The sequence below is a fragment of the Eurytemora carolleeae genome, unplaced genomic scaffold (genome assembly GCF_000591075.1).
Source record: "Eurytemora carolleeae unplaced genomic scaffold, Eaff_2.0 scaffold268, whole genome shotgun sequence".
In the NCBI taxonomy this organism is placed as follows: domain Eukaryota; kingdom Metazoa; phylum Arthropoda; class Copepoda; order Calanoida; family Temoridae; genus Eurytemora; species Eurytemora carolleeae.
The window spans coordinates 73,669-101,173 of record NW_019396696.1 but is presented as its reverse complement, the minus strand read 5'-3'; the positions used below and the strand labels follow the sequence as shown (position 1 = coordinate 101,173).

The window sequence follows — 27,505 nt, the reverse complement described above, 5'->3', positions numbered from 1 at the left end:
AGCAAAAATTTTTGCTACAAAAAAATTTGCCAATAGAAACCCTAGTCTATTAGTTTTGCACAAGATCATTTTGTTACATTTTACAACAAGTATAGAATGAGGTTTGCTGTTTAAAAAAGATAATTATTGATATTTTATTTTGTTTTAAAGGAGTTTAATGGAAAAGATAAAAATCGACAAATGGCAAGAAAAGAAGAAGTAGAAGAAAAAGAAGAAGAAGAAGAAGAAGAAGAAGAAGAAGAAGAAGAAGTAAAAGAAAAAGAAGAAGAAGGAGAAGAACAAGATGAAAGTTAAGATTTTAGGATTCTTGGGTTTCAGAGTTCTATTAAATTCCAATACAAACTCTCGAACAATATTTTTCTCTGCTTTTTAATCTATGTATCTTTGCAACCTTTAGTTTGCAAACTATAAATTTTGTCAGAACCAGAAGTCAAAATTTATAACAACAAATGTCTACGCTACGAAGATATATATATAATACAAATACATCCTTACATATATATGTATATATGTATATATATATATATACATATATATATATTATTAATATATATATATGTACAAGAGAATAGTTTGTGAAGATTTAGAAAATAATGTAGTAATGTTTACACTGTGATTATAGAATAGTCAAGTTTGATGGACCGAGATCGAATTAAATGAAAAGGGAGAAATAGTTGAACTAGATATTGATAGTTAAACTATTACTGGTGTGTGTATGAGTGTGCACTTTAAAGAAGTAGTTCAATAAACCCCAGTCTAAAAGTTGCATGTTCCTTGTCGGTACAACACGTACTACGTATATGCAGTCCGTCGTACTGTCCAGTCAGGCTACCCAGTGTAGACTGTAAAGTCGATCAAGCACGTTTTTTGTAACATATGTAGCTTGGCAAGAATCTAGTGAACTTTCCTTACTTCGGTCATCTAGTTTTCCTTTGTCATTTAATACAACATCACGTCCTGTCAAGCTGTAAATAGATAATGTTATACTTTTATAGATGTGATATATTTAAGTTTGAAACCCTTGTTTCATATTATTATTATTATTATTATTATTATTATTAATATTATTGTTTNTATTATTATTATTATTAATATTTTTATTATCATCATTATTATTTTCTGTTAATTAGACAGAAGGAAAAGGTAAAATTTTTGCGACATTATACTGGTGTGACTTTGTGACCTCTTAGCTCATGTAATTTTAAACATAGGTATGAGAAATAGAATTTATTTGGTAACACATCAGAAATATAAACATCTTTATCCCTCTCATAGCTTTCCAGTAAGAAGTTAAAGCAATTAAGCTCTCAATAGCTCTTCAATAAGAGAAGTTTAAATGAAAGCATTTAGGATTTCTATTTTACGTGAAATTTACACTAGTTCGACGTGTCTTATTATTATCATTATTTTTATGATCTGATTATTAATATTATCGTTTTTATTATTATCATGATTATTATTATTATTATTATTATTTATTTTACTTTTTTGTATATATCTGTTTAGTATTGAATATAAAACATATCTATGTGAATAAATTGATATTTTAGAATTAATTTATTTTACTTGCAAAACTGTGGAATAGGAAGACGACATTAAAGCAATATTGAAGTGTATTTCATGCTGATACAAAGCAAATAGCTTTACTAGTAAGTTATTAAAAACTTATCAAGTGAAATGGGTCTGTTTACATTGCACAATTGCTCTGCCTCATGTTCAATGAGTCTATAAAACGTCAACTTCCTATTCCAAAGTTTTCTGGTTATTACTGTACACTAAATAAAGAATATGTGATTACTGATACGATCTTCAGATTTAATTTTACTTCGCTAAGAAAAAAAAGCGATGGTTAAATATTTGCCTATTTTATATTTAGCTCAAGTAAGGAATCGGAATTAACCAAGATACATTTAAAATTAAACTCCAGACATGAACCCATTTTTGTAAATTTTTCTACTAAACATGTATTGTGGACTAAAGTCTACACAATAAATAAAGTTTACGTTGTGGATTTAGTATTTTCTAATAGGCTAGAATTTAATCTAACCAAGCAAGTGAAAACCTCAACTAACTTAATGATAAAAGAAAAACGTCTCGTAGGTTTTATTCACTTCACTGGTATGTATATAACAGATCATGCATGATACGTATACAGAGTTTATACAGGTTCATCTAAACAACGGAAAAGTTTTAAGGAAGGGTTTTAAACCAATTTTCAGAAAGCTATAAGTAGCTCGTTTATAATGAATGAATCGTTTTTGTGTTGATGTTTAAATTTATGAACAAAAGAAAATAAAAATCTTGACACAAACATTAGTTGCTATGCGTGTTTATTTTCAAGACACTATTTGGTAAAAGGAATTGAGTGTTTGCCACAAACTCTGATTTTCTAAGCACTATATCTTTGAAACTCATTGTCGTAGATCTTAGATATTATGAATGAATTCTGTTAGATCAAATACTCTAAGTTTGAAATATTTAAGGTTTGCACCATCAGGTAGCAAAGATATAGAGATAATACTATTGATTTTGTGGCAAAGACTCAATTCCTTTTGTCAGGAACCGGAGACGCACTTTTAGTTTCCTTGTTTTCTTGCTGAAAATTTATTATTTTAATTAATCGATCAATAATAAAAAAAACCAAAAATAAAATCCTTCAAAACTTGCATTATTCCAAAAAAAGGGATCAGTGGCCGAATTTAAAGAATTTGAGCGGCGGTTTAAATTCAAGCCGCGGGTTAAATATGGTTGGTTCCACTTAAAATTGTATCAAATGTTTCAAGATTTAAACAGCGCTTAATTCAAACCGGGTTTTGCCGGATTTAAACCGCGGCTCAAATTCTTTAAATTCCATCTCCGTTTTATCAATCTGAGCGGGCTAACTTGTCACTATTAAGAGTATAATAATAATACTTTAATAATGAATTTGTTAAGCTTCCAGCTGAGAAACATGCATGGCTCCAAGGCTTTAATGCAAGGAAAGTTATTTCAGAGGTGTACGCATCTTTTGTACTGCAGTGTACTGTCTCTGGGCGGTAATGTAAACACAAGACGGATGTCGAAGCCTGACATGGGATCCATCTTTCACATAAAAATCAACGAAATTTTCATAGGAAACTATTATGTGAATTATCAAAATTATCAAAATTTAATGCTTTTAACCTCTTCGGATACTAAACGAATACTGATGTATCACTTCTTGTTTATGAATTCCGCCCAGAGAGAACTGGTTTCAATATGTACGCAGAGTGTACGCAACTACAATTAACTTGCCTGTATTACAACCTTGCATGGCTCCATGAACATTGGACCCCCGCCGGGGTGCCAATCAATCCTTTCATTTTTTTATCCCTTATATTATAAAGCAGTCAAATTTTAGAAGGATTTTCGTCTGTTAGAGTTCAGAATTTGTTTATGTTTTGATTGCATACGATCATAAAATAAGTAAAATAAGAAAATCCCTGTAAAAAATATCGAAGTAACCTTTTGTCTTAAATGTTAATATGCGCAAAATTACTGAAAATTACCCTGTATTTATAATTTGTGTCGCATTTACCCTTTATTGATAAATAAAAAATATTCCATGATTAAAAAACAATCAACATTTAATTTATTTTCCCTTTTATGATTAACAAGATTAAAAAAAACAATAAACATAGGAGGAAAAATGTAAAGAAGTTTAATGTTATAATATATATGTTCTTGATCTAAGAAACAAATATATTAATGTTTTTTAATTTAATATTTTCAGTTAGGGGAGTAAGGAAAATATTTGCTATTTCATCAACTTGAATTTGTAATAAAGATTTTAATGATAAAAAAATTTACATCATGCACTTTAAATTAAAAAGCCGCCTAATCGGGTGAAAAAGTTGGATGGCACCCGATTAGGCGACAAAATATCGCTTAACATAAATCGCTTTGTTTCATAAAAAAATCGCTTATATTGCAGAAGTTGGTGACTGCCAAATAAGCGACACAAAATCGTTCATTTTCAACAAAAAAGTCAGTAATTTTTAACACAAAAAACGCTAATTTTTAACGAAATCGCTTATTTTCAAAAAATAATCGTTTTAATTTAAACAAAAAATTTCTTATATTCAACAAAAAACTCGCTTATTTTTAACCAAAAAAATCAGTTATTTGAACAAAATGTTTTTGTTTTTTTCCCGTGTACACTTTACAGTTCATAAAGAATTGTATGTTGTTTCATTCATTCATATATTTATTCAACTACAAAGCATGAGATATTGTTTACTTTCTCAAACTTTTTAGTTTAGAAGTTATTGAACAATTTTAAAGTTATAATAATGATGTGAATCCAGTCCTTAAGCATAACTAGTCAATTTTTTTAATAATATTGATACGGATATCTTTTTTACACTCTTTAAACGTTCTTAGCACAAATTATCTAAACCAAATATCTTTGCAAACTAAGGATGAAACATTTGACATCTCGGCTTAGAATTATTGATCTAACAGAATTCATTGTGTGAAATATCTAAAGTCTCCCAGCTAACACAAAGCGGAGTTAAATCAGGGTAAAAGTCGATTTTTTTAAAACCAGAACCCGGATAAAAACCGTGTACTGAAAACGTATTTAAGACGGTTTTACATGGTTTTTTTAGCCGATATAGATAAGGTTTTAGACGGTTTAAAATCTTCTTTTTAAGGGTTTAAAGTAGAGATAAAATTCGTTTTTTACCCATAGTTTTTACCCGAGTATTTTAAAACGGATTTAATCCGTGCGTCATTACACCAATACCAGTTTTTTAAATGGTTTAAAATGGTGTGATTTTACTCGCTTTATATAACACCACTTTAAAACGCTTTACGAAGTTAAGCACCCAGGTTTTAGACGTTTAATATCAGTTTTTTTAATAAAGAAATAACCAGTTTAAAATAAAACTGATTTAAACCGGTTAAAAGACATCTTTAAAACGAGTTATTTCCGGTTATTAACGTTTCTTCACTTTAGTTTAAACCAACACCATTTTTAACCGTTTTTTGCATGTGTAAAAATCTATTTATAATCAGTTATTACTTGTTTTTTTCTCTTCTCTAAAAACTCCATTTTTTTAACACCATTTATAAACGTTTTAAGGGAAGTATGTTAAAACCATTTAAAAACGTTTTAAAGGATGGATTTTAATCCATTTTTATCCATTTATAATCTAAGATTTAGTGACAAAATAGAAAGAAATTGATTACTCTCCTCAAACTCAAAATATTCCAATTCTAATATAATTGCAACCTGATATTGTATGCCTTTTATGTGATATTAATTAGAACTGCACTTACAATTTTTTTCACTCAGACATATTACAAATATATTTCCATTGGAATAACATAACTTCTAATTACAATTTTACATATTGGTTAACTGCAAAAGCTTGTTCAGGGTGTTTTTTCATGTGACTAATTAAGTTACAAGTTCCCCAAAGGATGCGGTTTCAAGATTGTGGAGTTTTATTCTGTTCTTAACTTCTATTCTTTGTGGTTAACCCTGTAGGTTTAAATATTTTAAAAGATTTATGGGTTCAACGATTTAAAATTGTCTTCTGTAGAAGTTTACTATTATCAAACATGCAAATTTGTTATCCTAGGTGAAAACATAAGGCAAAAACAAACTAAGAACGATGGTTTTTAAAACCCAAAAACTATTGTTTTATCCTGATATTTTCTTCGAAGGTAACAAATTTGCATGTTTGGTAAACTTCTACAGAATAAAGTTTTAAAATGTTGGAACCATCTCATATTGCCGTAATACTTTTTAAAAGTCTAAAAACATAAAAAGTTTCTGTAAAATGAATCTGGATATTGCCCATCCCTATTAAAATTAAAAAAAAAAATTATTTATATGTAAACTATTAAACATGAGAATTGACTCAAAGAAGTTTGTTGTAACCCCCTGGAAAGATATGTGAATCCCTCCAGTGGAATTATAAACCCCCAGGAAGGATATCTGAATCCCTCCAGTGGAATTATGAACCCCTAGGAAGGATGTGTGAATCCCTCCAGTGGAATTATAAACCCCTAGGAAGGATGTGTGAATCCCTCCTGTGGAATTATAAACCCCTAGGAAGGATGTGTAAATCCCTCCAGTGGAATTATAAACCCCTAGGAAGGATAACTGAATCCCTCCAGTGGAATTATAAACCCCCAGAAATGATATCTAAATCCCTCCAGTGGAATGGAAATCACCCTGCGTAAAGTTTTAAATTGTAAAAAGCATTTTTTTAAACCCCTCCAGTGAAAATGAATTCCCTCCAGTGGTCTCCAGTGGAGTCAAAATCTTACTACGAACTTCCGTGACTCATATTAAAAGTAAAGTTTGCAAAGTTGTATAAAGATATAAGATCTAATCTTCCACAATAAAGAAAGCCTGTCAACTTTGTTATGCATTTTTATAATTATTTTTTTGTTTATTAAAAAATGAAGATAAAAGAACCCTGAACCTATTGAATATATTTAATTCAATTTTACGGGGATTTTTGTCTATAAAAGCTTTTAACACTTTTGTGGGTTTTACGGTTTCTAAGATGTCTCTATGAATGTTCATTATATATAGGGCCAGATCATTAAATCTGTCATCGTTCATGCTGACTTTTAGCTAAAGTATTTGCTGGAAAACAAGTTACAGTACACTTTTAGGTTCGTCTCCAGAAAAGGGGGGTCAAAAGATACTCTTGACCCCCCCCCTTTTTCAAAAGGGGGGTCGTCGACCCCTTGACCCCCCCCCTGGATACGCGCCTGTTTTTTTAATGTTGGACAGTGCATGTTTAATGTTTATTGATTTGTTTGTTGATATCAATTTATTTAATGGTGTTATGTTGGACAATGCATGTTAATTGATTTGTGTGTTGATATTAATTTATTTAATTGTGTTTTCATGTAATTTTGTAAGTTTCAAAGAAATATTTTTCAAGTTATTTACATTCTGTACAATGTGGAGTTAAGGAAAACGAGTCTGGACCATAGAGTAATAAGACGAAGAGGTGAAGCTTAGCTCAGATGTACACAACCGACCTGTCTGTTAATTAATCAATAGACAGGTCGGTTGTGTACATCACGATATGTTTACGTATCTAACGTTGTACGCTTGTATATAGAGCGATCGTATTTCTAAAGGGGGATTTTATGGAATTGACAATTTTTAGATTTTCTTTTTTATTTAAAGAGAATTCGAAAATGTTGACTGCGAACATTTGACAATTTTCAAATTTGTAGGTTTTTAATTTATTAGCAAAAAGTTCTGTCAAAAAATATTGTATTGAAATAAACAAACAACTGAACTTGAATGTACTGCAGTATACAATCCTATGTTTACAATCCATATTAAGTGTCTATCTAATTATCAATACTAATATTAAAATATCTACATTAAACCACTCCTTAGAAATACGATCGCTCTTTTGATAAAATATCATTCAGGAAGATCTTCTTTTGTCCGGTGTTCCTGCAATCAGAACAAGTTTTGTTAGATTTTACAACACCCATTTAAAATGTGTGTTTTGTCCCTTAACTTTCAACTTTTCTGGTTTAAAAGTGTTTTTTTTATGTCGGACAATGCATGTTGATTGATTTGTTTGTTGATATTAATTTATTTAATAGTATTTTCATATAATTTTGTAGGTTTCAAAGAAATATTTTTCAAGTTTGTACAATGTGGAGTTAAGGAAAGCGAGTCTGGACGTAGTCATAACAAAAACTTAACTCCATTGATTCAAAATGGTTGCTCTATTATGAAAATAATAATGCCATTTTTCTTTATTGAAATTTCACTTAAGGATAAAGAGTAAATATTTGTCAGACGGAACACAGGTTGATCTCATATAAATGTTAGTTTTTTTTTAAGTTGTAGTTTGGTAATGAGAAAGCGCCTGGAATCGTTTATGTTTATACTCTATTAACCATAAACCAGGTTTAATAAAGAGCAAGAAGTAGCCGAAATTCGCCACTTCTTCTGTTACCAAATACAGCTGAAGAAAAGCATTTGAACTACATCTAAGTGGTTCAACTATGCGCGCTATTCATTGAATCTGGTCCCAGGTAAATTTGGGTTTAAAAGAATCTACTAAAGTTAAAGCAACTGTAATTTTAAGAAACCCTCCTTATAAGATGGGCATATCCGATTCACCAAGGTACTCTTCAATATCCGATTCACCAAGGTACTCTTCAATATCCGATTCACCAAGGTACTCTTCAATATCCGATTCACCAAGGTACTCTTCAATGACCAATCATGTGAAAGATATAATTGTTTTTCTTGTTTTTGGGACAAACCACTCTAAAAATAGATAGAACAAATAAAGATTTCTTTTACCTCCAGTTGGTTTTAGAGCCAGTGGGATAGTTTAAAACTTGCAGACTTAATTTCTTTCATACAACGTTACAGACAAGGTATTACATTTAAATTTAAAAATTACAAAATTAATTTAGGATGATAAAGTTGGAGGAAAAAAGGAAGCGCTAGGAAAAGGGAACGAAAGCCAAAAATTTCTTAGTCTTGTTGGTTGGTCCGGTAGCCATTAACTTCTTGGTCTCAGAGTCTGGTCATATATCCATAAATTCTATATTCTCATAGTTTAGTCAGATATCCATAAACTCTATATTCTCATGGTTTAGTCAGATATCCATAAACTCTATATTTTCATGGTTTAGTCAGATATCCATAAATTCTTTATTCTTATGGTCTGGTCAGATATCCATAAACTCTATATTCTCATGGTTTAGTCAGATATCCATACACTCTATATTCTCATGGTTTAGTCAGATATCCATAAATTCTATATTCTTATGGTTTAGTCATGTATCCATAAACTCTATATTCTCATGGTTTAGTCAGATATCCATAAACTCTATATTCAGAAATCCATAAATTCTATATTCTTATGGTCTGGTCAGATATAAATTCTATATTCCAAGTTTACAACAAAGAGAAGCCTCTCTTTGTTTCCATGTTTATGTTCGAAAGATTAGTAGAAAGAAAAATTGAAATCTACATCTTTATTTATGCTATCAGTGTCAGGTCACGGAAATTCTTCAATTCTTTTCTACTTTAGAATTAGTTCGGTAACCTTTTAGATCGGTTTCCTTTAGGTCAGTTTCCATGGCATCAAATGAAATAATACCAGCGGGACTGTAATTACTTCTAAGAAAAAGACGACCTTTTATATTTTATAAGTTGGCAGCATTCTCGAGGTTATTATGAAATAGAGATTATGGAGACTGTAAGAGGAGTAGGAGGACAGAGAAGAGCTGAAAATGAATGAAATGAAAACATGCGCACAATGTTTTGTATGTTAACGCATGCGTATAAATGCGTACCTTTTTACACCCAATAATATTCATCCAATTCTACACAAACATATAAAATTAACTAACAAGGATTAAAAATGTCAAGAGTAAGATTTCATTTAAAGAGTTGAGTAGTGGGTTCTTACAGAAAGAAAATTTGAAAAAAAATCTTTGAATTAAAAGTTTCAAAAAATATATTTTCCAGTTTTTAGGCTGTAATTAAAGTCTTATTCATTATGGGTAACCCTGTATTCTATAATTTTATTCACTTTAAACCCTATATATTTTACTTTAAACACTCTAAAATCCATAAACACTCACTTCTACGCTCTAGACTACGTCTTATATGTATATTCTACACTCCATTCTACACTCTACACAACGTTAAACGCTTTTTAATCTAAACTCTACTCTCTACACTCCTACAGAGATTACTACTTTATATATAGATAAATCAAGATATCAAACAAAACATGTTGGAAGATGGATGTAAACTAGATTACTACTTCATATATAGATAAATCAAGATATCAAACAAAACATGTTGGAAGATGGATGTAAACTAGATTACTACTTCATATATAGATAAATCAAGATATCAAACAAAACATGTTGGAAGATGGNTTATTATTAGATTGCGTCAACTTAAACAGAATAAGAGACTTACAAGGCCAGCTCATTCAAAAAAAATTTGACCACTAACTTTAATAGTTCTGGTGCTAGGGAGGCTTGAAAAAATGCCAAAAAAGGGTCAGAAATATAAAAAATTGTTTGTTTTAGACAAATATTAATATCGTCTCTGTATTTTTTTAAGGCCTTTTAAAAAATGTGATAATAAGATCTGTAGCTTTAGTCACAAAAAAAGTCATGGGATATTTTAGATTTGTTTTTAACACTGATTGGATTTTTACTACCCTGTACTACATACCCTTATACATTATAAAAATGTTTTTACAAAAATCCTTTAAATTACCATTCATGAAAAGTCTAAAAATGTTAAGGTGTCAAACGAGAGTGCTAGGGCAAAAAATCACAATAATGAAAAGTCTAAGTAATAGGACTCAGATATACATTTAATATTCTTACATTGTACGTTTATATTGTTATTTTAACTCCACATCTTTAAGTTCTGTCTACTCTCTCAAAAATGATAGATTTACATTAAATATCGTATATTTTTTCACGTTGTAACATTTCTTATCCCTTGTTTTCATGTGCAACATCTCAGCTACAGTGTGTTACAGAAATGTTAAACTTTGTCAATTTTTGTAACACACTGTAGTTCACATAAAATATTTTTATGGCACATATGTATGTAGCTAAAAAATGTTTAAATAAAGTGAAGAAAATGCGACAGGAGCTGTTGTAAATTAGGAAAACGAAAAAAATGATTTTTTTCTTCATTTTTTACGTCCGCCCCCAACGGGTATCCCGCAAAACCATTTTTAATCACATTTTAAATTAATATTTGAACAGAAGTTTTTTTTTTGAAATTTCAAATATTTGAGCTTAATCTTAAAATCATATAAATTTTATTAACCTAGTATTTTCCATAGAAAAACAGTGAATAAAAGCGAAATTTCAAAAATAAAATAATTTTTTAAGTTGCCCTATTAGACTATGTATATAACAATTATTCACCAATTTTGAGACGTTTTCAGAAACGAAAATCATTTCACATAAAAATTAAAATGTTCAGGATGGATTCTTCAAGCCGTTAAATTGTATCTTAAAATACCAGCGTGGTAAAAGAAGAAATTAAATTAATATCAGGGGGAAAAACATTTTCACTGGGATAAGGGGAGGGAGGCAGCAGAGATGAAGAGGACGGGGAAGGAAGAGGGGGGGGGGAAGGGAGAATAATGGGAAGGAAGAGGGGGGAAGGAAGAGAGGACGAGATGAAAGGGAAAGGAAGAGGGAGGAAAGTGAGTGAAAGATTGGAAAAAATTTCAAAAATTTAACTCGACCATAATAATGGTTTGATCGTTGTGTGATGACATAATTTCGGATTGTGAAATATAAACTGGGCCTTTAAAACAAAATTTACTACACGAACGACAGAGAAAATAGAAAAATTTCCGAAGGGTCGAATTTTTCAAAATTACAATGTTAAAAATAAAAAAGTAGGATAAATTCAAATCAACCAAAATAGGAGTTAAAGAAAAAAAGAATAGGAAACAAGAAGAAAACTAAAAATAATTGCAGGAAAGTTAAAAGAATTGTTAAAGTAAATGGGAATGGGTAAAAATTAGAAAAAAGCCCAGCACTATTAAGGCGGAATGGAGGAGAGGGAGGGTTGGGAGGATGGTTGAAAATTGGCATCTTTTATCAAGTTTTAACAATATATGTTTGTGCAGAAGATTTGACTAAATGAACATTTCACTGGAGTTACATTCTTCAATATCAAGGTGTCGAGATCTAGGAGAAAACTTGAAATAAAAACAAATTTTTTGTTAATATCATTTCTAGCTTTAAAAGAACAGATTCTATAAGGATTCAATGTAAGATGCCGAACGAAAATGTTTACTATTTCTTCATGGCACCAACAAGTCGATGTTATAGTCTAATAGAAAGGAAAATAAAACAAGAAAAGCGAATGGGAACTGTTTTACCAATAAATGTAAATTAACAAAAATGACTGTTTTTTTATCACATGGCATCATATTATTATGGCAAGAGTTGGGATTAGAAACTCTATTTATCGCCCTACTGTCCTGTCCTGTATATGTCTAAAATACAGTGTGGATATCCAGGAACCGACATCAATTCAATTATAGTCAGAGATTTCACACCTTATATGAAGCTAAACTTCATTTAACAGTTGGTTATTCAAACATTATCAATGGATATATCTCGCACTGTATTAATTTAAAAGAACGTATGATGACGAATTTCTTGTAAAAAATATCCTTCTTCACTTGGCCGAATTTAAATGCCAGGCCAGTGTTGACTCGTTTGTATAAGGTTTTTTTCTGGAACTTCTAAGGGAGGATCTATCACTAACTATTCTCTTGTTTTCATCTGTGACGAGATTTCATGAAATTCACAAATTTTCCCCAAAAAACACTGAGCTGCGAAGCGCCCGAATAATCCATCAATCAAATTTCTTACTGTGCTCCCAGCTCTCAGTGCTCAAGCAAGAGTTTCTTCCCGCCGTGACGTAACAAAAACCATTTAAAGTCCAATGCGTGTTGAAATTTAGTTTTTTTATGTAAATTTAATTTATAGAATTTCGTACATTCTGAGATGTACGCGCTGAATTATATCTCGACAATCGTTGAAGACCCGTCTAATGTTCTCAGTGTCAACTGCGCATGTGAAGTGAGGGTAGCAATGATGTGCACTGTGCTGTTTAGAATCAGCTCCACTGGGCTGCTGGCTGATCTGAAGGAAATTGTCCCTGAAAAAAAATATTATTAAATATCTAAATCACATCCGATTCACAGTGGTACCTTTATAATATAATAATATTATAATGCCTTTGTCTGATCAAGTATATCACAAAAACATAACAGTAATTGCGCGTCATTACTTTTACTTGGATTGGATTTGTGTGAAATTTAACCAATAAACAGTATAAATACTGTAGACATTAATCTAATAAACCTAAGGTCGGCGCAGTTCATGAAATAAAGTTTACAATGTTTTAGTAGTCGTTTATTTTGGAAGAAAGAATATATTTCGGAAGAAAGAATATATTTTAGAAGAAAGAATATAATTTGGAAGAAAGAATATATTTTGGAAGAAAGAATATATTTTGGAAGAAAGAATATATTTTGGAAGAAAGAATATATTTTGGAAGAAAGAATATATTTTGGAAGAAAGAATAGATATTTTGGAAGAAAGAATAGATATTTTGGAAGAAAGAATATTTATTTTGGAAGAAAGAATATATTTTGGAAGAAAGAATATATTTTGGAAGAAAGAATATATATTTTGGAAGAAAGAATTTATGAACCCTACCTTATGAAGTACTTGGCCCTAGTGAACTCTCTATCTGCTCCCTGATCTATCTCTGGACCTGCCTCCGGAGGAATCATGTAGTGAACAAACTCCGGGAAATAATCCTCCAACCTGCTCTTCCCCGACCTGATCTTCTCCTCCAGTAGGTCCTGCTTGTTCAAGAATAGGATCACAGATATGGTTCTCAGCCAACGATTATTCCAGATGGATCGGAAGAGATCTAATGCCTCCCGCAGCCTTTAAACCAGACATCATACTTTCAGTTTCTTTTATTTAAGAAAAGTTTGATGGAATCGTCATTGCTTTACTGCCTTTTTATAGAATAAATGCAAGTAAAGACTTACAAAGATAGCTTTCAAATCATTATCTAAGTTTCGATGATTTTTCGGTTGATAGAGAATAATTGAACGCAACTATTTTACAAAGTCTTTTAAAGGTTTTAGATTTTAAAAGATTTCTATCCATTACGGGGTCTCGTAAAAAAAACAATGACTGTCCCTTTCTTATGTAAAAAAGTAAAAAAAAAATGGCTGAAAGTTTATCTGAAAGTATTGATGAATCCCTGTTCTGTGTTTGGTCCTCTCTGAGTACCATGTTATATGAGCTCGACGCCGCCACGAAGATGATGGCCGTGACATCATTAAAACATTGGATCCACTTCCGGCGCTCGTCCCGCTGGCCGCCAACGTCGAACATGTGAAACTTGACCCGGTCCACGCGGAACTTCGTCTCAAATATCCCTGGTCAAAAAATATGTAAATATCGAAGATCTTTTGAAATCATGTTTATATCATTTCATTTTTATCTCTGATCTTGATAATTTGGAAACTAACAAATCCTTTTCTCAAAAATGTTTGAAAAAAACCAAAAATTCCTTTTAAAAACAGCTAGCTTTTATTAGGACATCAACTGAATTTCTCGATCTGGGGGTAAAATTAGAGGCATTACTAGGTTACAAAAGTTTAACAGTAATTTCTCTAAAAATAAACTTTTTCTTCAGGTTGAAATTAGTGATAAAATATGAATTTAATTGAGTTAATAAACTATTTTCAATTACATACACATTAATTTTAATGTTCATTTGGTGGATTAAGACTAAAAGAAATTTATTCTTAGCTATAGACTCAAATTTTCTAATAAATCTTTCTCAGATTTTTGATCCACTATAATTCAGAGTTCAGGTCTACGACATTGGTTGCAAAATATAGGGATTAGGAAACCAGATTTGAGTCTAACCTAAGAAGTACTTGGCACTATCAATAAGCTGGTATTCATTTGATCTCTCAAAACACATTTTCATCCCGGGATCCGCCCACAACACCTCCACGTGGTCCCAAAACTCGGGAGGGAAGTCAAAATCCACCGAGCTGCACCGACTGATTACAAAATCGAATGCAGGTGCTGATTGCGGATTTTCTAATCGCACCGGAGGATCTATCATCGACATCGCCTGGGCTACTGTAAGGATCGCATCCTTGACGTTGGTACGGATATTTTCCTTCTTTTCCTGTCTCTCTCCCTCTGAGAAAGGATCTTCTATGTGGAGAATACGCATTTGTTTTACTAACGTACTTTTACCAGACTCACCAGCACCCAGGAGCAGCAGACGATGGGTAGCTCGGTACACCTAGAGTACATTAGATTAGTAGATAGCTCGGTACACCTTACATTAGTTAGTAGATAGTTCGGTACACCTAGAATACATTAGATTAGTAGATAGCTCGGTACACCTAGAGTACATTAGATTAGTAGATAGCTAGGTATACATAGAGTACATTAGATTAGTAGATATATTGGTACACCTTGAGTACACTAGATTAGTAGATAGCTCGGTACACCTAGAGTACTTTAGGTTAGTTAATATTTCGGTACACCTAGAGTACATTAGATTAGTTAATAGCTCGGTACCCCTAGAATGCAATATATTAGGGGATAGCTCGGTACATCTAGAGTATATTAGATTAGTTAATAGCTCGGTATAGAGTACAATAGCTGAAAAATAAGGAATTTTACTTTATTTTTTTAATTCAGATTTATAAACAAGAAACAAAACTTCTTAGACAATTAAAAGTTTAAAGGGTACCACTGTAAATCTGACACGAAACTCTTTAAATGGAGGGTTGACAATGAATGCATGCCAACAGAACCTTTTGTATCCAATTCATGCGCGATTATGTCAACTTTTTCAGTCTTTCGTTACAACACAGTAATCGTTTCTGAACACATAAAATTAACAACACCAGGTTCCCCGTTATTATTTTTTTTAATGGTCAATGTTAAATGTTCAATGTTCAATGTTCAATGTTCAATGTCTACTTTACACAAAATCTAATCAAATTCTTAAGTTTAATTTTAATCTAAAAAAAAGTTTAATTGAAATTTCACTAAATTATTAATTTAAATATTTCTCAACCTTTTCTCTTTCCACTCCACAACTAGCGGGTCACTTTAAACTACGACATCAGTCTCTTTAATTCAACCAAATTTCTTTGTTATTATTATACAGATAATTAAAAAAGGGGAAACTGAGTTCTGTGGAAAACAGATCTAAAAATAGCCTTTGTTTTAGATATTTTTTCATTATTAGATTGCGTCAACTTAAACAGAATAAAACTACGTTGTAGAACGTTTAACGATTTTTGAAAATACGTTTCAGAAACTTACAGAAGAGAACAATTTGTGAGAAGCTGTCAGTTGTATTTTGAAAAATGAATATTTTCTCGATTGTTAGATTTTCTAAGATTGAGGTTAAGTAAAATATGACTCACTGCTTTTTATATAAACATTATGCATACTCAATACTCATCTTGAATAGTTTTAAACATTACACATTTTCTTTAAAAACTGGATCAACATCAAGAACGTGTTTGTAAGGGTTGTCTATCTATATATAAGTTTGGCTTGTCTGTCTGTCCGTTTGTATCCAATAAACGTCAAAACGGCTGCACCGATCGGGCCCAAATTTTGTGTGGGACCTCACGCGGCCACAGGAAAGGTTTATGAATGATCAAAATTTGAAAAAGTTGTGCTAACATTTTTTTCATTTTGGTAAAATTCTTTTAGATCTTTAAAATCCGCAAATTTTTCGCAAATTTTTTTTTCTTTGTTTTTAAATGTTACAATGATAACATGTTCACAACTGAAATTGAAGATGAGCGCGAAGCGCCCTAAAAGCCTAGTATTATAAAAAAGATAAATTATAATTTTATTTCTAGGTTTAAAGTTAATGCATGTAAACGTAATATCAATGGACTCTCTTTACAAAGCTCGATTTACAGAGTTACCAAAAATGTAAAAAATATTGTCGTTTAAAAGCTTTTAATTCTGATAATTCTATATGTTCCACATTTCCCTAAGTGAAAACGTACAATTCAGATTTTTCCAGAGCCCCAAAAAAGCGTTAAAACTCTTTAAAAAACTGATAAAACGATTTTCGACACGATTCGTTGACTTTGCAAAGTAATTTCTTTACGTAGGAGGAACGATAGATTTGACCCCTATCTCTATCTTTCTATACTTCACCAGCAAGAGTTAAATAAAATATAAGAAAAAAAATTCACGTAATTTTCATGTTTCTTGGGACCGCATATATATATATAACTACATATTTTATCTCAAATAAATATTTCAGAACAATTACTTTTAAAATTTATATTTAGAATATGATGTTAAATTGTAAACAATATTTATCTGAAGATTCAAAATGAACAAAGTGATGTAATTGTATACGCTCTCACCTCAACTCATGGCAAGAAAAGTTTCCCTTGGAAAAATTCATTGGAAAACTGAAATATGATTCAGCCCACAGCGTAAAGTATACATTGTGCAATGTGCAGTGCACAGTGTACACTGTACAATGTACAATGTACCGAGCTTAAATGCTACTCATGTACCGTTTATAATCGGACACCTCACGCTATAAATGTACTTTTACAGTCCCTTTAAAGGAAATTTACAGTCCTTTTAAAGGACATTTACAGTCCCTTTAAAGGACATTTACAGTCCCTTTAAATGAAATTTACAGTACCTTTAAAGGACATTTACAGTCCCTTTAAAGGACATTTACAGCCCCTTTAAAGGACATTTACAATCCCTTTAAAGGACATTTTCAGTCTTTTTAAAGGACATTTACAATCCCTTTAAAGGACATTTTCAGTCTTTTTAAAGGACATTTACAGCCCCTTTAAATGACATTTAAAGTACCTTTAAAGGACATTCACAGTCCCTTTAAAGGACATTCACAGTCCCTTTAAAGGACATTTACATTCCCTTTAAAGGCCATTTACAGTCCCTGTAAAGGACATTTAAATTCCATTTAAAGGCCATTTACAGTCCCTTTAAAGGCATAACAATGCATTTTGCTGTATTGATGACGTCTTTTGGATTGTATTTATTTCATTGAATTCTATTTTAGTATTTCTGACCTGTTTATCCTTTTGTATTTGTTTTTCGATTTCTTTATTTGTTTTCTTCATTCTTTTCTCCTCATCCACCTCCTCCTTCTCCCCTTGTACTCCGCAGCAACCCATGCTCTATAATACAATTCTTCACTTTTATTTTAGCGAACACTCCCTTTAAAATCATTTATTGTCAAATTAAATGTCAAACATCCCTAGTATGGTGAAATAAGGTAATTTGAACAACAAACAAAAGTAAATTTTATTTTAATTCTGATAATTCTAATACCACGCTTATTTTTCTCGAAATATAATTATTATATTATAAAGATTTTGATTGATTGATTGATAAAGATTGATGAAAAAAAATCATTATCTGCTACAAGACAGAATTGCAACCTCATATCGGTATTTCAGTAATTTCTCATAAAAAACTTCTTCCTTGTGTTATGAGTCTAGACAATTAAAAGATACATTTTTTGGTGTAAACAAGAACCCTTCATTTATCTAGATTTTAAACATACTTAGCTCTGCAGTGATTGTGTCTTTATATCTTTTAAAAGTTATTTTTAGCCTTTAGTGTTCGCATTGTTCAATCTTTTTAAAGATATCTATTTAGCCCACAGTGATGATTTTTTATAGATGATTAGTCACATTAATTTCATCTTTAAATATATATATTGGGATTGTATATTTTTTGAAAAAATCTATTTAGCCCACAATGATAGTTTTTAATGTGCCTATCTATCTATATAAATGATTTTTAGCCCATGGAAATTTTGTTCATCTGTATAAGATATTAGCCCAATGTACAAGTATATCTTTTTAAAGATATCTATTTAGCCCATAGTTTTTTTTACCTTCAGAATTTTGATGATGGGTATACTTGGGGCCTGGCTCATACCCACCCTGTAATAGAAAATTCTCATAATCTAATATAATAATCAAATCAAAGTTAAAATTGTTTTATTTTTATCATTATTATTATTATTATTTTATTATTATTAGTTAAAGTATTGGTATTACGTAAAACCTAAGTGAAATGGACTTATGATTGAAACCTTACATGTTTTTATCATAACTTGTTCTATTGAAAAGCCATTGAGAATAGCTTAAATGTTTTGAATTGCTAATATGTAATAATGTAACTGTATAAATTTGATTTTCTTACACTTGAGCAAAAAACCAGAACTAGAGGAATAACGAAGTTACAAAGTTGTAACTGCAATGTCAATTGAATTCGAGCTTCACCTCCTGGTTAGTTTGTAATAGTATTATTATTATTATTATTATTATAGTTAAATACCTTTCTGATTTCATGCGTACACCAGACACAGTGGAATCATTTTTGTCCTCTTTACACCTACTATAACAACAACAAATTAGAATCAGATTATTTTATAATTATTATTATAATTAAAAATAATTAATGCTTTCTTCAATCCTTAAATCTATCTCTCTTAAATATAATTTCTTTGAAGTTCAATTTATCTTTCTTTATTTTTTATTCCACAATTTTCCCTTGCTACCAAAAAAAAATAAGTTGTCAATGTAGGAAAATTAAAAAGTGATAAATTCAAAAAATACTTGGACTTTGAAGAAAATATGATTAAAGAAAAGTTTGTGTAATTTTAAATTTTAAAGAAGGACAGTTCACAACAGTACCCTTGAAACCTTTATCTGATTACCCATCAAAGAGATATCGTCGTTTTTATCTTTTTTTGTAATAATTTTATAATCATTTTGAGTTCTGTGGATTTCCCTCGCTTTTTCCCCTGCAAAAAATCAGTAAATCACTGCAGTAGAGGAACAGCAATTCAAAATTACCAAATTTCAGAGAAAAAAGCTCAGATATCTTCATCATTTTTGCACAGATGAAGGTTTAAAGGGTATCAGGGTGAATCGGGCGTTCCTCTTTTAAAATTGAGAGGTCACTTTAGACAGAAACTAGGAAAGATAAGTACAAAGTACAGCTGCTAAAAGAAACTAGGAAAGATAAGTACAAAGTACTAAGTTACAACATTGAAAAATATCAAAATAGAAATGATTAGCATATTTTACAAAAGTTTTTTTTTATCGATTTACCTTTTATCATTTTATAGAAAATATAGATTAAAAGTTGATAGATACATAAAAGGGATATATATACAATATACATGGATGTGGCTTCTTTACAGATAAACTTTCAGATACATTTCAAGTATAATTCATATTTCTTGCAATAGTACTTATAGATTTATAAAAATCAAAGTTAAAATTATAGTCTGGTTTTCTAAATATTTCATTACGACCTTCTTACTGATAATACAACAATCACTATTTTTATTAATATAAAAAAATGGACAAATGATCTTATGATGCATTTTTTCAAATTTAAAAAACAATGGTTGATCAAATTTTGTCAATTTTATTATTTATAATATCTACATTATATAAAATATAATTGTATACACATTAAACTTGAATACAGCGGAAGATAAGAATGCTCATTTAGGTGTAAAACAATTTTAGTCAGTTTAAAACCTTTCACAAGGTTTACACTGAACATAACCGATATATAGTACTTTTATTGCGATTCAATATATATTTAGATTTTGTATTAAAACATTGATTCGATGGACAAAATATGTTCTTATTTAAGATATTTATGATAAACGTTATGATCTACACGATGTATCTATGTACCCTACATAGATCCAATATGTATATATGAAAAGATCTGTTTTGAAAAACTAAGGTTTGCCACTATATCGAATGTCTGATGATGTATATGTTGAGTATGGCTGCCTAGCTGTTCACAGACATGAAAATAAACCAGTTTACATATATCTACCTCTACACACCCCACACATACACACACACAACATACACACACACAACATCACTCTCCACCTGTACATTTCTTCCATTAAGAGACATACTGAGGAGAGAAGAGAGTTGTGTTGTTATCTGTAGATACTAAACCATGGTTACCCTCCCACCTGCATCCAAACCTACTTCTCTCAATAATATTAAATATATTACCAACTTGTCTTAATCTAACTTAAAAACAACGGTTTAAACATGATCACACACTATTCACAGGGGAAATCACACTGGGCCCATCTTATTTCGGTTACCTAGTAAACGTTGGTGGGCTTTAAACACGATATAACAAACATTTTGGTTGATGTTGTGTGTGTGTGTAGGTTAGGGTATCAGTTTGTGTACTCTCCTTCAGGCCTCTGTTCGTTTTACATGGAGAAAGCAGGCCCTGCACACTCCCGCTAAACCAGAGGAAAGTCTCTCCTCTTTCTCTATTCTCTCTCTCTCTCTCTCTCTCTCTCTCTCTCTCTCTTTCTCTTTTTGTAAAAAAAAATGTGGATTTTTTATTTTAATGAAAATCAAACTTTGTTGGACGCAAAGTTTTCAAATTTTGATCATTGATAAACCTTCACGGGGATACATGTGATGTCCCATTGCACAAAGTTTGGCCCGGATCGGTTCAGCCGCTTTGACGTTTATTGAATACAAACAGACAGACAAGCAAAGTAAACATATATGTAGAGTGTAGATGATAAAAGAATGATTTTGAATTACTTATTCACTGATTCAGTCTGACCAAACGGTTTATATACATGAAAGATTAGAAAAAGTAGGAATAAATCCTCATATTTATCAACCATTAATTTACACTTCAAATGATAATCAACGTAACATATAGATTATAGAGCGTCCCATATTATATTTGATTATCTCCAATTGCTTTAACGCCCACATATGCACATAGTTCTCGAAAACTTTGTATTTTGTTAATACAAATTTTAATATTAGCCTTACACAATTTTTTAAATGATTAACTATTTTTAAATTTTCTGATTAGTCCCGAGAATCGGAATTTAGAGATATAAACGATCTAATAGGATGTGGGAAAACCTATCAAAAACAATTTCGTTCAGATTTCAATTTATTTAAAAAAAATTGCCTAAATCTTAAAAAAAAATTCTTTATCCAGGAATATGGATATTTTGTTACTTATTTATTAAGTAGGTGTTAACGATTAAATGCCGTAAAAGGAAATCAACAATCCAAACCTTCAATTTGCATTAAATGTTTTTTATAAAATATATTTTTAGCGTAATGTTCAAACCATCTAGTGTTAAACAGATGAATTTTTACAAATTCCAACTGTACCTTCAGGGAAACTAGATGAAGGTTTGGTAATAGAGGTTATCTAAAGTATTTAGTTGAAGAGGATTACGACATAGGTCAGGATTATGGATATGGCTGCATATAGTAAAATGTTTACCTAATAATAATGTTTGTAATAACAATAATTGTTTAAATTGATACTAATGTTCAAATAATTAAACCAATGTTTGTATGGATATGGCTGCATATAGTAAAATGTTTACCTAACAATAATATTTGTATTAACAATAATTGTTTAGATTGATACTAATGTTCAAATAATGAAACCAATGTTGTATGGATATTGCTGCATATAGTAAAATGTTTACCTAACAATAATATTTGTATTAACAATAATTGTTTAGATTGATACTAATGTTCAAATAATGAAACCAATGTTTGTATGGATATTGCTGCATATAGTAAAATGTTTACCTAACAATAATATTTGTATTAACAATAATTGTTTAAATTGATACTAATGTTCAATTAATGAAACCAATGTTTGTATGGATATGGCTGCATATAGTAAAATGTTTACCCAATAATAATATTTGTATTAACAATAATTGTTTAGATTGATACTAATGTTCAAATAATGAAATCAATGTTTGTATGGATATGGCTTCATATAGTAAAATGTTTACCTAATAATAATGTTTGCATTAACAATAATTGTTTAAATTGATACTAATGTTCAAATAATGAAACCAATGTTTGTATTTTGGTGTACTCTCTACTCTGTGTCTAACACTGATGTTTGTATGGATACTAATGTTTTTATGAATACTAATGGTAGTATGGATACTAATGCTTTATGAATACTAATGTTTGTATGCATGATACTAATGTTTTTATGGATACTAATGTTTGAATGGATATGAAGTATGTTCAATAATAAGTTTCCCTTACAATTTTAAAAGTGCACTTCTAGACGTCTACACTTAGTACTAAGAAGCCTTAGCAAAGAAAAAAAAATATTTCCTAAAATTCAGGAGACAAAACCATTTATTTTTGTTTAAATATTTCAAGCTTTAGATCGTTTTTAAACAAATCCCAACCCTACTCTCTAGCACTAGAATTATATCATTTTCTTCTCAATATATTTCGCCAAAAACTTTGGCATCATCAGGAGTTTGTCCTATAATATAACAGATATAAGCAAAAAATAAAAAATACAAGCACAGCAACTAAAATAAACAAAGAAGAGAACAAAAATAAAAGTCTTTTTATGTAAAATGGAATTTTTCAAAATGAATATTGTCAAAACACATAAAACTTAAAAGAAAAATTAGAAAACCGTACCTTACTCTTTTGATATTTCAAGGTTTTAAATATATTTATAATCCCGGGACTTTAAGATAGCTTTTTTTGAAATAATTATTTTAAACTTCAACTTTTGTTTTGTTCTATCCAATGGATTCAAAATCAGAATAGGTGGTGTTATATGGGAGCGCAACAAATTGTAAGATATCGTCGTTTTTCTTTCTTAAATAGTGTTGAATTCTGATAATTTTAGTCTTTGTATCTGCATTATAAATCCGCAAGTTAATATTTTTTTCGAGACATAATCGATTTTCTGATTGATAAACAAAGATATCTTCTTCATCCTTAATCAGACAACGGTTCAAAGGGTACCATTGTGAATGAGACTCAATATATGGAGAGTCATTTTAAATTACGTCTGCAGGTAACAAACTCTCATAAAAATCGGTTTGAGAAAACTTCAATTGTGTCGACTGTTTGGGGGGTCTTCGTGGATTTTTCCTGCTCAGACATTTCCTCTTTCTGACAACACTGTTCATTAGTGTATTTTCGTTTTTAACCCACTGTGTAGACTGACATGTTGCCTTGTTCATATCATTCTCCTCAAATGCATTCTGGATCATGTCAAAGGTGTCTGCTTTGTATTTGGAAAATTTTGGGCCCAATTCTTTGTGTATCGGTAATCCTGAAAGTGTCCTCTTTCTCTGATTTGAATTGAAAAAATTGCCGTGATGTGGCAATGGAGCTGAACAACCTCCTGGAGCTTCAGAGTGGAGAAGGCTGATCATATATATATAGAAATTAAATATCGGATGAACATAATCCGTACAGAGAAATTAACCGGGATGTATATATTGAAATTTTTAAACAAGAACTATAGGGCTAAAACAAGAAGTACTCATAAACAATTATAAGCTGGTTTGGATACGGCTGCAGTAAAAGTGAATATAATGAGGTGACATAAGAAAGAGAACACTTATGTCTCTCTTTTACCAACTGCGGACACAAGAAAAAATATATATTTTTTTCTTCAAAATTAAACCCTCAGAGTAAACACTCATGACACTTATCAATACATCAGAGGGACGGTAATTAACACTCAGGACGTTAATTACTCCATCTCAGGGATGGTGATTAACACTCAGGACACCAATTACTACATTGGAGGGATGGTAATTAACAATCAGGACACTAATTATTCCATCGGAGGGATGGTAATCAACACTCAGGACACTAATTACTCCAGCAGAAGGATGGTAATTAACACTCAGGACACTAATTGCTCCAGCAGAAGGATGGTAATTAACACTCAGGACACTAATTACTCCAGCAGAAGGATGGTAATTAACACTCAGGACACTAATTACTTCATGGGAGGGATGCCATTAAGGATTCCTGACATTGTGTGCCTGTTGTTGGACGTAGGTTTGGTTTGGGGTTGCTCCGAGAGGAGGGTGTTCTTTTTATAAAAGGCGACATCTCTTGGACAAAGGACACTTATTACTCCATGAGAGGGATGGTAACACTCAGGATGTTAATTACCATCCCTCGATGGAGTAATTAGTGTCCTGAGTGTTAATTACTAACCCTCCTATGGAGTATTTAGTGTCCTGAGTGTTAATTACCATCCCTCTGATTGAGTAATTAGTGTCCTGAGTGTTAATTACCATCTCTTTGATGGAGTTATTAGTGTCCTTTGTGCTAATTTCTATCCCCCTAATGGAGTAATTAGTTTCCTGTGTGTTTTAATAACCACCCCTCAGATGGAGTGTATAGTATAGTATATGAATAAAAATCAATAAAGCAATGCACAGAGTTTCTCAAATATTCAACGAGTCGGTTTTTCTTACAATATATTTATATACAAAAGATGCATAAATACAAACTTTAAATCGAACGATACAAATACAAACTAAATATTATGAATCAATCAGTTTCAACAAGTAGGGGAATTCTTCAAGGGAACCTTAATTCAAGGGAGCTGAATCACAACTGCCTTTTTTCCCTCTATTTCGCTCCACCCTTAGTTCGCATTCTACCCCACGCCCTGTGAGCTGGCCGGCCAGCTCACCAGCTCCCGGGTTCGGAGANAGGTTTTGTCTACCTTTAGATCCGTTCCTTTATAGGGGTAATGTTACATTAGGAATACGTATGACATACATATTTTCGTAACACTTTCCTTGGTAAAAATATGTGTTTGATATCCGTAAAAATACGTATATGAGTATGACTAACGTAAAAATGCCTATGTAAAAAACCTAAAAATCCAATGAATCAGGAATTTTTAGGTTTTCCCTATACGTAGATTTAGGTTTGAAAAAATCCTAACATTTCTTAATTTTTGGAACTTTTAGGTTTTACTTATACATAAAAATACGTATTTTTCAAGTTCTAAAACTAAACTAAACTAAACTAAAAAGAAGTGGAATATTATTTTGCATGGGCATTGTTCAGAGGCGTATTCAGGAATTTGGATCAGTGAATTTTATTGAATTCAGGGGTGCTGAGCTCCCCCCGGAACAAATTCCTGAATACACCCCTTCCTTCATTCCTATACAACTTATTTCACAAATTTTTTAAATCCATAATCATTGATATTAATTATTTTCAATCCAATCCAATATTCTGTCTACAGAAATTTACACCATCAACATTCCTTCATCTGTATCCATCTAAATCAGCATTCATATAAGCATTTTGTCTGGATTTTCAACAGCTATGTATTCAATATGTGTTATACAATTACCACTTTACCTGTTACAAGACTGTCAAAGTAAAACTTCTATTTCTGACATTGATTCTAATGAAAACATCAATTTACTCAAAAATTATAGCAATTTTGTAACATTGCATTTTCCAAAATGTTTGCATTAAATTTCTTACAGAACAATTCTCTTTAAAACTCAAACTTTATAACTCAAATAAAAATTAAGTAAAGAAAAATACAGGGTGTCCCACGAAACATGACAATAGCAAGACGACTTGAAAGTCGTCTTTGGTATTTGAATTTATTTGTGACATTTAGTCTTCTATCTACTTTAACATGTATGATTCTTGAAACAATTATCACATAATTCTCCTAGCCCTGGCATTTCCAAAAAGTGGTCTGCGTTTTTTGTGCTTTCAATATTACCGGAGATATAAAGAGTTTGGTTCAGATTTCAATTTTGTTAAATAAAAGCAAAATTGTCGAAATCTGAACGAAATTCTTCATATCTCGGGCAATATTGAAAGCACAAAAAAGGCAGACCACATTTTGGAAATGGCAGGACAAGGGAAATTTTGTGATTATTATCTCTAGAAATTTACTTCTAAAATTAGGTTGACAATAAACGCAGCAAATTATATCAAAAATCAAGACGACATTCAAGTCGTCCTGCATACTGTCATGTTTCTTGGGACACCCTGTACGTAAAACTACGTATGGTAAAAACCTAAAAACTTTGAAACATTTTTTGGTACGAAATTTACGAAAATATACGTATTTTTAAGTTTGCATCAAACTTTCAAACTCTAAAAAATACAACTTTTTAAGTATAAAGAAAAAATCCTAAAATATACGTAAAAATACGTAAAATAAAAACCTAAAAACTTTTAAAAAAATTTCTTGGTATGAAAGATGAAAGAAAAATACGTAAAAATACGTAGTAAAAACCTAAAAACTTTGAAACATTACTTGGTATGAAATTTGCAGCTAGGACGGCTAGGGGGCCGAGATCTGCGGCCACATGTCTGGACCGACCTATGAAAAGTGCCCATCCGACCTACGAATAATGCCCATTCGACCTACGAAAAATGTGCCCATTCGACCTACGAAAAATGCCCATCCGACCTACGAAAAAGGCCCATCCGACCTACACGAAAAAGGCGATGAGACCTGTACTAACGTGTCCAATTGCGACAGCTTAAAGTAGGTCGGATGCACCTAAATGCTGTTTTTAACGTGCCCATCCGACCTACGGTCCATCGGACCTACCACAGCTGTTAAAACCACGTGCTTGTAGGTCGGATGGGCAGTAGAGGGAATGGGCGTAGGTCCAAAAATACACCATCGTTCAAATGAGAATCCACCTTAATATAATTAAATTTGAAAAGGGAGGTCATATCAAATGTCGTCTTTTATAATACGTAAATAAAGCGCAATTGCCGCAATTAATTCTAAAAGCAGAAATAAGCGCACGAGGGTAGTTTTGTAAATAATAATTCAGCTTAGCTATCAATCTTAACACTTGACAGAATATTTGGTAATTTCCTAGTATACGATTTTTGGCCCCCCCCCGCCCCCCCCTCCCATCAATTTTGTACATGGGTGTTACAGGAAGTTTCTTAACTTAACCTAACCCGTGGCCGCAGCGCTCGGCCCCCTAGCCCATCCTAGCCGCAGCGCTCGGCCCAGAAAGTATCTTAAC

At 31.3% G+C, this 27,505-nt stretch overlaps 3 protein-coding genes across 3 annotated transcripts in view; 2 read left to right on the top strand and 1 right to left on the bottom strand.

Moving 5' to 3' along the window:
- Positions 1 to 8,535, top strand: part of LOC111707502 (trichohyalin) — a 28,343-nt gene extending 19,808 nt beyond the window's left edge. The window contains exon 23 of the mRNA XM_023480609.1: positions 8,443 to 8,535. Coding sequence (XP_023336377.1) covers positions 8,443 to 8,535 — 93 coding nt within the window. The remainder of the gene's footprint in view (positions 1 to 8,442) is intronic.
- A 1,920-nt stretch (positions 8,536 to 10,455) lies between these two features.
- Positions 10,456 to 20,640, bottom strand: LOC111707508 (guanine nucleotide-binding protein G(s) subunit alpha-like). The gene is given in 8 exon segments (XM_023480613.1): positions 10,456 to 12,700; positions 13,264 to 13,502; positions 13,828 to 14,075; positions 14,500 to 14,890; positions 17,688 to 17,795; positions 18,521 to 18,569; positions 18,967 to 19,026; positions 20,553 to 20,640. Coding segments are annotated over 8 exon segments (1,290 nt in total). The 5' UTR covers positions 20,570 to 20,640; the 3' UTR covers positions 10,456 to 12,522.
- A 6,629-nt stretch (positions 20,641 to 27,269) lies between these two features.
- The window catches only part of LOC111707497 (ribosomal RNA processing protein 36 homolog), a 4,452-nt gene continuing 4,216 nt past the window's right edge, over positions 27,270 to 27,505 (top strand). Inside the window, exon 1 of the mRNA XM_023480606.1 lies at positions 27,270 to 27,340. The gene's annotated coding sequence lies outside the window, so the exon portion shown is untranslated. The remainder of the gene's footprint in view (positions 27,341 to 27,505) is intronic.